Source organism: Apodemus sylvaticus, chromosome 22, assembly GCF_947179515.1.
Source record: "Apodemus sylvaticus chromosome 22, mApoSyl1.1, whole genome shotgun sequence".
Lineage (NCBI taxonomy): Eukaryota > Metazoa > Chordata > Mammalia > Rodentia > Muridae > Apodemus > Apodemus sylvaticus.
The window spans coordinates 29,404,552-29,416,868 of record NC_067493.1 but is presented as its reverse complement, the minus strand read 5'-3'; the positions used below and the strand labels follow the sequence as shown (position 1 = coordinate 29,416,868).

At 35.5% G+C, this 12,317-nt stretch overlaps 1 protein-coding gene across 2 annotated transcripts in view; it reads right to left on the bottom strand.

The window, feature by feature from the left end:
* Positions 1 to 12,317, bottom strand: part of LOC127672584 (cytochrome P450 3A13-like) — a 52,457-nt gene that overhangs the window by 26,145 nt on the left and 13,995 nt on the right. For both annotated transcript variants that reach the window (XM_052167820.1, XM_052167821.1), the window contains exon 4: positions 9,713 to 9,812. In XM_052167820.1, coding sequence (XP_052023780.1) covers positions 9,713 to 9,812 — 100 coding nt within the window. The remainder of the gene's footprint in view (positions 1 to 9,712; positions 9,813 to 12,317) is intronic.

The window sequence follows — 12,317 nt, the reverse complement described above, 5'->3', positions numbered from 1 at the left end:
AAGGATGGTGTCAACCACAGTGAGTTTGGTTGTCAGTCACTAATTAAGAATATGCCCTGAAGCATTTCTAGACATGAGCTAATGGAGGCATTCTTTCAATTGAAGACTCTTCCTAACTAAGTCTAGGTTTATGTCGTGGTGCCAAAAACAATCAGCACTGTATAAGCAATTTGCCATTGTAATTGTACCTTTTATTCACCAGATGTAATCATTATCTCAGAGATTTACTGCTGAATGAACTCACCCTTTCTAGTTCTATCTGAACTCAGGCCTGGCTATTTCAACTCATATGCTTTGGCTTAAGATCCTATCCAAGTTATCTGATTCAAGGGGGCTTTTCTCAGCTTCTCACTGAATTTCTCTGGTTGGATTCAAACTAAGTTTGCAATTTTTTTGTAATTTTTCTGTCTATTTTTTATTCTCTGGATTCAAATGCCTCTGCTGACCTTCACTTCACAAACTGTAAAAACTGAAGGGAATTCGGGGAGAAACCCAACTGAACGCAATTGAACTGCATACAATGAATCTCCCTATGTAGTGTGAAATATTTAAAAAATATAAATCCCACACTACTACCATCAAGGCATTTGTGCCATATGGCGGATATCATGAAGAATAGTTTTTCATTTGATTCACCTGAATTTATATTCAGGCAGTTTCCCTCTGTAATATCTGGTCCATATAACTCTAGAAGGTATATAGACACTAATCAGCTATTCTAAAAACACAAAGACAAACCCTTTTTCTCAAATCAGCATACCATTCAGTCAGCAACAAGGAAATCTTGTATCCTGCATTCTCTTTCAGTGGAATAACAAAACAACCAAAAACCTCATAATTCTACTCGTTTTGAAAATCTGTCTTCTTTCCTAACTATTAAAACAATTTAATCACACTTTTATTAACACCTGCTAATAAGAACCAGGCACCTTGTCAAATCAAGAATTTATCTTATAATTCCCATGAAGCCCACATTCAAAGAATATAAATTTCCTGTAGACTTTATTATACCATCTATTCTGTTATACTCTCTGCCTGGTCCCAGGAAACAAGCCGGAGTTGCCATTCTAATATCAGATAAAATTGACTTTCAACTAATGTCATCATAAGAGACATGGAAGGTCACTTCTTGCTGGTCAAAGGAAAAACACAACAAGAAAAATTCTCAATCCTGAACATCTATGCCCCAAATACAAGGGTGCCCTCATTCATAAAAGAAACTTTACTAAAGCTCAAAGCAAACATTGCACCTAACACATTAATTGTGGGTGACTTCCACACTCCACTCTCACCTATCGACCAATCAGGAAAACAGAAACTAAACAGGGAGACAGTGAAACTAATTGAAGCTTAGGACCAATTGAAGTTAACAGATATATATATATATATATATATATATATATATATATATAACTTTTCATCCCAAAGCAAAAGAATATACCTTTTTCTCAGCACCTCATGGTACCTTCTCCAAAATAGATCATATAGTTGGTCACAAGACAGATCTCAACAAATATAAGAAGATTGAAATAATCTCATTCCTCCTATCAGATCACTATGGAGTAAAAGTGTTCTTTAATAACAATAAAAACAACAGAAATCCCACATACACATGGAAACTGAACAATATTCTACTCAATGATACCTTGGTCAAGGAAGAAATAAAGAAAGAAATCAAAGATTTCTTAGCATTTAATGAAAATGAAGGCACAACATACACAAATCTATGGGACACAATGAAAGCAGTGCTAAGAGGAAAACTCATAGCTTTGAGTGCCTCCAAAAGAAATTCGAGAGAGCATACACTAGAAGATTAACTGAACAACGGAAAGCCCTGGAACAAAAAGAAGCTAATTCACCCAGGAGGAGAAGAAGGCAGGAAATCATCAAACTCAGGGCTGAAATCAATCAAGTAGAAACCAAGAGAACCATACAAAGAATCAACAAAACCAAAAGCTGGTTCTTTGAAAAAAATCAACAAGATAGATAATCCTTTAGCCAGACTAACCAAAGGGCACAGAGAAAGTATCCAAATTAACAAAAGTAGAAATGAAAATGGAGATATTACAACAGAAACCGAGGAAATTCAAAAAATCAACAGGTCCTACTACAAAAACCTGTACTCAACAAAACTGGAGAATATGGAGGAAATGGACATTTTCTTAGACAGATACCAATTACCAAAATTAAACCAGGATCAAATAGACAATCTAAACAGACCCACAACCCCTAAAGAAATAGAAGGGGTCATAGATAGGCTTCCGACCAAAAAAAAGCACAGAACCAGATGGTTTCAGTGCAGAATTCTATCACACCTTCAAAGAAGACTTAAGACCAATACTCTTCAAACTTTTCCACCAAATAGAAACAGAAGGAACACTACCCAACTCCTTCTTCGAAGCCACTATTACGCTGATACCAAAACCACACAAAGTTCCAACTAAGAAAGAGAATTTCAGGCCAATTTCCCTTATGAATATCGATGCAAAAATAGTAAATAAAATTCTTGCCCACCGTATCCAAGAACACATCAAAAGGATCATCCACCATGATCAAGTAGGCTTCATCCCAGGGATGCAGGAATGGTTCAATATAAGGAAATCCATAAATGCTATCCACTACATAAAAAAACTCAAAGAAAAAAAACCACATGATCATTTCATTGGATGCTGAAAAAGCATTTGACAAAATTCAACATCCTTTCATGCTAAAAGTCTTGGAAAGGACAGGAATTCAAGGACCATATCTAAATATAGTAATAGCAGTATACAACAAACCGGTAGCCAACCTCAAACTAAATGGAGAGAAACTTGAAGCAATCCAACTAAAATCAGGGACTAGACAAGGCTGCCCCCTCTTTCCATATCTTTTCAATATAGTTCTTGAAGTCCTAGATAGAGCAATTAGACAACATAAGGAGGTCAAAGGGATACAAATTGGAAAGGAAGGAAGACGTCAAACTATTTGCAGATTATATGATAGTATATTTAAGTGACCATAAAAACTCTACTAGAGAACTTCTACAGCTGATAAACAACTTCAGCAAAATGGCTGGCTACAAAAATCAAGGCATGCAAATCAGTAGCCTTTATATATTCAAAGGATAAGCAGAATGAGAAAGAAATTTAGGGAAATGACGACTCCCTTCACAATAGCTACAAACAGCATAAAGTATCTTGGGGTAACTCTAACCAAACAAGTGAAAGACCTATATGCCAAGAACTTCAAATCTCTGAAGAAGGAAATCAAAGAAGATCTCAGAAAATGGAAAAATCTTCCATGCTCATGGATTGGAAGGATTAATATAGTTAAAATGGCCATCTTGCCAAAGCAATCTACAGATTCAATGCTATCCCCATAAAAATCCCAAAACTATTCTCAACAGTAAAAGAACTTCAGGGAGATTCAGTATTCCAGACTTTAAACTTTACTACAGAGCAATAGTGAAAAAAAAAAAAAAAACTGCATGGTATTGGTACAATGTCAGGCAAGCGGATCAATGGAATAGGATTGAAGACCCAGAAATGAACCCACACACCTATGGTCACTTGATATTCAACAAAGGAGCTGAAAGCATCCAAGGGAAAAAAGATAGTCTTTTCAACTAATGGTGCTGGTTCAATTAGAAGTCAGCATGCAGAAGAATGTGAATCGATCCATTCTTATCTCTTTGCACTAAGCTCAACTCCAAATGGATCAAGGACCTCCACATAAAACCTGACACACTGAAACTAATATAAAAGAAACTGGGGAAGACCCTTGAGGACATGGGCACAGAGGAAAAGTTCCTGAGTAGAACACCAATAGCTTACGCTCTAAGATCAAGAATTGACAAATGGGACCTCATAAAACTACAAAGTTTCTTTAAGGCAAAGGACACTGTCAAAAGGACAAAACATCAACCAAGAGATTGGGAAAGGATCTTCACCAACCCTAAATCCAACAGAGGGCTAATATCTAATATATACAAAAAACTCAAGAAGGCAGAACCCAGAGAACCAAATAACCCCATTAAAAAATGGGGTGCGGAGCTAAACAAAGAATTTTAACATGAAGAACTTCGGAGAGCTGAGAAACACCTTAAGAAATGTTCAACATCATTAATCATTAGGGAAATGCAAATCAAAACAACCCTGAGATTTCACCTCACAACAGTCAGAATGGCTAAGGTCAAAAACTCAGGAGACAGCAGGTGTTGGTGAGGATGTGGAGAAAGAGGAACACTCCTCCACTGCTGGTGGGATTGCAAGATGGTGCAACCACTTTGGAAATCAGTCTGGCGGTTCCTCAGAAAACTGGGCATGACACTTCCTGAGGACCTGGTTATACCACTCCTGGGCATATACCCAGAGGATTCTGCAGCATGCAATAAGGACACATGCTTCACTATGTTCATAGCAGCCGTATTTGTAGTAGCCAGAAGCTGGAAAGAACCCAGGTGTCCTTCAACGGAGGAATGGATACAAAAAATGTGGTATATTTACACAATGGAGTACTATTCAGCCATTAGAAACAATGAATTCATGAAATTCTTAGACAAATGGATGGAGCTGGAGAACATCATACTAAGTGAGGTAACCCAGTCTCAAAAGATCAATCATGGTATGCACTCACTGATAAGTGGATATTAGCCTAGAAACTTTGAATACCCAAGACATAATCCACATATTAAATGGTGTCCAAAAAGAATGGAGGAGTGGCCCCTGGTTCTGGAAAGACTCAGTGCAAGAGTATAGGGGAATTCCAGAAAAGGGAAGTGGGAAGGGGTAGATGGAGGAACAGGGGGAGGGAAGAGGGCTTATGGAACTTGTGGGGAGTGGGGATCCAGAAAAGGGGAAATCATTTGAAATGTAAATAAAAATATATCAATAAAAAATAAAAAAAAACAACAAAAAAGAAAGATTATTTATAAAAATAAGGGAAGTCATAATTGACTAAACTACTTCATAGCCAGTGCATAACCAATCACACCCAAGACCCTGAGAACATTATGGAAGATAGGGTTGCAAGTCTCTTAATGCCAAAGGAATTCCATGAAATTCTTGACTCTGGGCATGATATTATTATTGCACCCACGAATTAACGATTGCTGTGTGTATTCCTCTAGATCTGTAGAATATCAATCCAATTAGAAATTCATCATTGAATGTAAAATGGATCTTGATGCCATGGCTTTTTCCTGAGGATTTAATGGTAGTTGTATGAGCAGTTTTTTCTCTATGTACATCTGTCCCACAGGGGTACAACAGTTGCAGAGCCCAGAAGAGGTCACTGGATCCAATGACATTGAAATTACAGACATGTTTTACATATTATATGGCTACAGGGAATTGAACCCATTCATCAATAATTATAGTCAGTGTTCTTAATAACTGACTCCAAACATGGTTTTGTAAATCTGGTAAAAGCCGTCCATAGGCTTTAGTGCTGAAACTACATCTCTTCTTTCTAAATGAATATGTGATGCTTATCTATATACCTTCTAGAATCTTACATTTATAGCTATAGATTACTGTTGTCAGTGATTGTCATAGAAGGTTTATTTTACAGTGGGGAAAGATTAGCACAGGAAAATTATAATTAGACAAAGATTTTAAGAATGATAGCAGAATTCTCACTCCTAAATGTGATATCCAAATCACTCACTCAAAGGCTCAAGAGCAGTAAAAAAAAATGGAGTAGCGTTGAAGAAACATATAGCCTATATAGGAGATGAGGACTATTAGTAAAGTACATATACTACTCTTGAGAAGGGCATGAGTTCAGTTTCTAGACCCTGTAAGGTGAGTCAACTGCAGTAACTTCAGACACAGGGAATCCAACACCCACTTCTGACCTTCATAAACACTTTACATATATACTCAGTCATTTACATATATGCACATATATTTAAATAATTATAAATAAAGCCTTTTAAACAGTATATGGTCTGCAGGAAAGGTAGAGACATGTAGAAAGTTCCCGTTGGGGCATGAAAAGGTCATTGCATTCTTGAGATTCTAGCAATTGTGTTTAATGACCCAAGACTGACACAGAATAAGAACCATAAACTCTAAACCATGGAGAATGGAAAGATTGAGAGGTTCTGTTTCTACTGGTAAGTACTGGAAACCAGTGAAAGAAGAGCCATTTTTTTTCAGCAGTGTAGAGAGTGGAAGGGTGCTTATGTTCCTGCAAAGAATTCTGTAATCTGTTATTTTATAAGCAAAACTAAATTTATTGGCTCACAATTTTTGAAAGTCAGTAGAGTATAAGGAAGTATAATATGGAAGAAGAAGGGGAACAATGAGAGTGGCACAGGAACAAGACTAGGTAATAGGATCTAAATAAAAGCAACATACACATATACATATATATGTATTTGTGTGTGTGTATAGTTATTATATGTATATATGGTAACATGTATTCTATTTGTGAACTAGTTATTGGACTTAATGTGTGTGATGTCTGCTTGGATATATTAAAGGTTGGAATTTTCTTCTCTGTATTCTCTTAGCAAGTAGTCTGGAATGTGCAATGTATTCTGGTTTAATGCTTATTCGACCCGTCAAAAAAAGAACCAAAATAAAACAGATTAAATCCTACAATAATATCATAATAAAATTTTTATACAAACAATAAATAATGAAAACATAAAAGATGAACTACTGCCATTATTCATATATATGAACATACACACATGATGATTCACTGCATGCACACATAATTTAAAAATATATAAAAGTATTTTAATAATAAACTAAAAAGTAAATAAGTGATATAAAAATTTAGTGTGATGGTGTTATGTGCTTTAATCTCAGTGCACAGGAAGTAGAAGCAGAGGGATACTGTGAGTTTAACATCAGCTGGTGTACAATTGTGTTCAAGGCCTGGCAGAGATACTTTTAAGATAGTGTTTGAAAAAAATTAGCATGACTTTCTAAAGAAAGTAGTAACAAAAAACATACACCAAACAAAATATATAGTAAATATTTAAATAATAAATTCTCTATATTACAAATCCACAATCAAGATTATTTTTAATGGAGACAAATTAAGCAAAACCATTAAATTATACTAAAAAGAAGAGAGTGAGAGAGAGGTATCCTCCATCCTCAATACTTTTTAATATAGTGCTCCATATGTACATGTATGTATATGTGTATGTATATGTATACTACTACTAATAAGTGCATATATATATACATACATACATAAATATATACATACACATACATTCAATAGAATACTATTTAACTGAAAAGCAAATTGAAATCATGTAGTTAAATGAATGGAACAAGAAAGTACTATATAGCGTGAGATAACCCAGACCCATACAGACACATACCATATATTCTTTCATATATATGGTTCCTAGACCCCAAACTTCATATGTGAATATACAATAAAGAGTAACCACTGAAAGTAGAAGAGTAGACGGGACCATGGCTAGGGAAACTCCCAGGATTAAAATAACAGGATGCATGGTATACATGTAATATGAAGGACAAGTGGATAAATTAAAAGAGAATTTTAATTGTAGAGATGAGAAAAAGGAAACTACAGGGAATAGCAAATATTCCCTGTATTTAAAATGTAACTGACCCACACACAGTGGATATCAGAAAGGTGATCTAAAAACTTATAAGAGGATGCAGGAATGAGTAGGCCCATCCTGCTATGACACCTATGAAACACAACAAATACTATTACAAGAAAATGCTAATAAAATATAATAGCAGCATTAAAAGATTGGTAGTAATTATATATATATATATTAGTACTATATATATATATATTAGTAATCAATAGCTGACTAGTTGGACTCAAGGCCTGCTCAAAGTAAGAAAAATACTTACTGGTACTGGAAACCTAGCTAAATATGTGTGGCTATTGAGGATTCTAGAAGTGATCCTATTACTATCACCCTATCCTACCAGAGCAGTATGCTATGTCACTGTCTTCAAGTTTTTTCATTGTATCCACAGAAAAGTATAGATCTCAATCCTTGTCAAGAAGTTTCTTTGAAATGTAAATGACAATTACAGAAAACCACAGCTAGTCATTATGGAGAGGAATAATTTCACACTGCTCTCCTACCTTATTGATACCATCATAACAGAGTTGCTGCACCTAAGGCTAATAGAACATTGTAGAGGTATGGCCAGAATTTTAAAAGCCAGAGTATCAGGAAGATTTTTTGTGAGATTGTGCCTTCTAGCTATACCAGGGAAGCTACAAAATGCAAAATCAACAACATCATCGCCTAAACAAGACCTGAAAACTTTCATCAAATGGTGATGTAGGGAAAATTTTAAACTCCTAGATGAAGAGCCAGAGAGGGAGAACCAGTCTTCTCCTGAGAGTCATCTGTGATTGGTTGTTGAATGATGAGTAATCATCTCTAGAAACATACATATGCTTGCCACATTGAACAGTATAATCAAGTTGTACTTATGCATTTTTCATCTATATATGCAACAAATTAAAGAGTCATGCAAGTTTCATTAAGATACTTGAAAATAAAGGCAGGCTGATTTACATGAGTCTTAGATAAGCATGATCTACTGAGTGAATTACAGAATAGCTAGGGCATATATTGGCCCTTGTTCAAAAAAAGGAAAAAGAAAGGAAGATGAGTGTGTGAATTTGAAATAGAGTTTATGTGGGAATATGAGGGGAGTGAGCAGGAAATAATAAATGGTATAAATGCAATTTAATTAAAATTTACAAATTGTCGTGCTAAACTCTTTATATAAAAAGGTATGTATTTGAATGATGTTACCATTTTTTAGATAAATATCTCTGTCATCACAGAAAACTGTGAATGCTGCGTTTGAATATATGCACTGACACTAATAAAGAATAAAAACACACTTCTAAAATAAACACATATACATACATATACATGCACACACATATGTATATGATATATCTTTATCTGTATATATGTGTATATTTGTGCAGTTTTGCCTAGTCTAAAGGATATCAGAAAAGCACTAGCCTTATCCTTAGTTATTATTGCCAGTTTTCCTTGGGGAATAGCTGAAATAAAAATAAGGAGGCCTGTCTTTGGCCTTTGGCAGCAAAGCTGCTAAAATCAATTACTGACTTCTGCTCTGTAATCTTGTTTTCTTAACTTCTCTGCTGATAAGTGTCACATTTTCACTTCTACCTGATTAGATAGTAAGTTCAGTCCTCTTTAGCCATTAGCTAGAGGCTATAAGTGCAAACGATTTAAAGGAGATTTTCATTTATTTCTGACGATTTTTCCTTCAGGAAGGATGAGCTACCCTTCTCCCCAACACAATAGCACAAAGGCACATAGCATTATGAACATTGTTGGAAAATTATGGTGAAATCATAAGAATTTCAAAATAAAATGTTTGTTTGTTTGTTTGTTTGTTAGTGCTGGAGCATGAAACATGAGCAAGATAAATGTGCTCCTGGGCAACAATACCAACTTTTCATTGTAAAATTTTTAAATGAATGCTCACATTTTAATTTTTTACATTGTCAGATTATAATTACAATATTTTTGCAAGCACTCCTTCCTTCTCTTTTTCATATTCATTTGGTTTTGTAATAAATGTTTCTCCATGCATATATGCATATGTATATAATATTCTATATAATATATATATATAACTAGATTATATATATATAACTAGATAAAAAGATAAAAATCTGTTCAGTATGCACAATGTTTACATGTTGAAAACCAAATACCTACAGGTCGATTTGTAAAGATTGAATAACATTCCTTCACAAAAACCGTCTTGATCATTTCTGGATCTGTGATAACCAGGACAGGGGTCATCCCGTCATGTAGCCTGTATTGGGAAAACAGAGATGATTACACCAGTTTGATCCAGAACAATGAAAAGAATATTTTTTCTCTTTTTTTATTCGATATATTTTTATTTACATTTAAAATAATTTCCCCTTTTCTGTTCCCCCACTACCCAAAAGTCCCATAAGCCCCCTTCCCTCCCCGTGTTCTCCCACACAACCCTTCCCACTTCCCTGTTCTGGTTTTGCCTTATACTACACTGAGTATTTCCAGAACAAGGGGCAACTCCTCCGTTCTTCTTGTACCTCATTTGATGTGTGGATTATGTTTTGGGTATTCCAGTTTTCTAGGTTAATATCCACTTATTAGTGAGTGCATACCATGATTGGTCTTCTGATACTGGGTTTATCTCACTTAGTATGATGTTCTCCAGCTCCATCCATTTGCCTAAGAATTTCATGAATTCATTGTTTCTAATGGCTGAATAGTACTCCATTGTGTATATATACCACATTTTCTGTATCCATTCCTCCGTTGAGGAGAACCAATTGGATTTGACTGATATTTATAGAACATTTCATCCTAAAGCAAAAGAATAGACCTTTTTTTTTTCATCACCTCATGGTATCTTCTCCAAAATCGACCATATAATTGGTCACAAGACAGACCTCAACAAATATAAGAAGATTGAACCAATCCCTTGCCTCCTATCAGATCACTATGGAGTAAGAGTGGTTTTCAATAGCAACAAAAACAACAGAGAGCCCACATACACATGGAGGCTGAACAATACTCTACTCAATGACACCTTGGCCAAAGAAGAAATAAAGAAAGAAATCAGAGACATTTTAGAATTTAATGAAAATGAAGGCACAACATACCCAAATCTTTGGGACACAATGAAAGCAGTGCTAAGCGGAAATCTCATAGCCCTGAGTGCCTCCAAAAAGAAAATGGAGAAAGCATACACTAGCAGCTTAAGGTCACACCTGAAAGTCCTGGAACAAAAAGAAGCCAATTCACCCAGGAGGAGTAGAAGACAGGAAATCATCAAACTTAGGGCTGAAATCAATCGAGTGTAAACAAAGAGAACCATACAAAGAATCAATAAATCCAGGAGCTGGTTCTTTGAGAAAATCAGCAAGATAGATAAACCCTTAGTCAGACTGACCAAAGGGCACAGAGAAAGTATCCAAATTAACAAAATTAGAAATGAAAAAGTAGGATATAACAACAGAAACTGAGGAAATTCAAAAAATCATCAGATCCTACTACAAAAGCCTATACTCAACACAACTAGAGCATCTGGAGGAAATCGACAATTTCCTAGACAGATACCAAATACCAAAATTAAATTAGGAACAAATAGATCATCTAAACCGTCCCATAACCCCTAAAGAAATAGAAGGGGTCATAGAAAGTCTTCTAACCTAAAAAAGCACAGGACCAGATGGTTTCAGTTCAGAATTCTATCAGATCTTCAAAGAAGATCTAACACTAATACTCTTCAAACTATTACACATAACAGAAACAGAAGGAACACTACCCAATTCCTTCTATGAAGCCACAATTACACTGATACCAAAACCACACAAATTTCCAACAACGAAAGAGAACTTCAGACCAATTTCCCTTATGAACATCGATGCAAAAATACTCAATAAAATTCTTGCCAACAAAATCCAAGAACACATAAAAATGATCATCCACCATGATCAAGTAGGCTTTATCCCAGGGATGCAGGGTTGGTTCAATATTCGGTAATCCATCAATGCATTACATTACATAAACAAACTCAAAGAAAAAAACCACATGGTCATTTCATTGGATGCTGAAAAAGCATTTGACAAAATTCAGCATCTTTTCATGATTAAAATCTTGGAAAGAACAGGAATTCAAGGCCCATACCTAAACATAGTAAAAGCAATATACAGCAAACCAGTAGCCAGCATCAAACTAAATGGAGAGAAACTTGCGCAATCCCTATGAAATGAATCTTGATCTTCTGTAAGAACTATTGTTCTTCAATTCTGAGCCATCTCTACAGCCCCAATACCATTAACAAATGACAAGTGGTAAAATTTGCAAGGAACTTTTCCTTTGGGAACATTAGAAATATAGAACATTTCACTATCATTGAAGAGGGCCAGATTCTCTCCTCTCCCTTTTGCCCTCTCCACTTGATGTGAACTGAGTTCAGGAGCTGGCACCTGCTGGAGGTCATGAGATCAGAAAATCTTGCCCCAGTGGTGTGTGTATAAGAGAGTTGGCAGGCTGATCTTTTCAAATAACTCTCAGGTCCAATACAGGATTCTAAATTGGCCCAACCTGACAGTGACTCCTCCAGGATCTGGTGGGGTACATGATTGGGCCAGTTCTATAGATGAAAAAAAAAAAAAACCCGGCTCTCCATGACACAGATAATGACAGAATATTTGAGAGATGTCGCAGTGAGGTTCCAGATTTGATAGTATAGTAGAAGCCAGAGGACTAGGACCAAACCAACAATTCATTACAATGAACATTTCCAAGCAAAGAAGTGTGA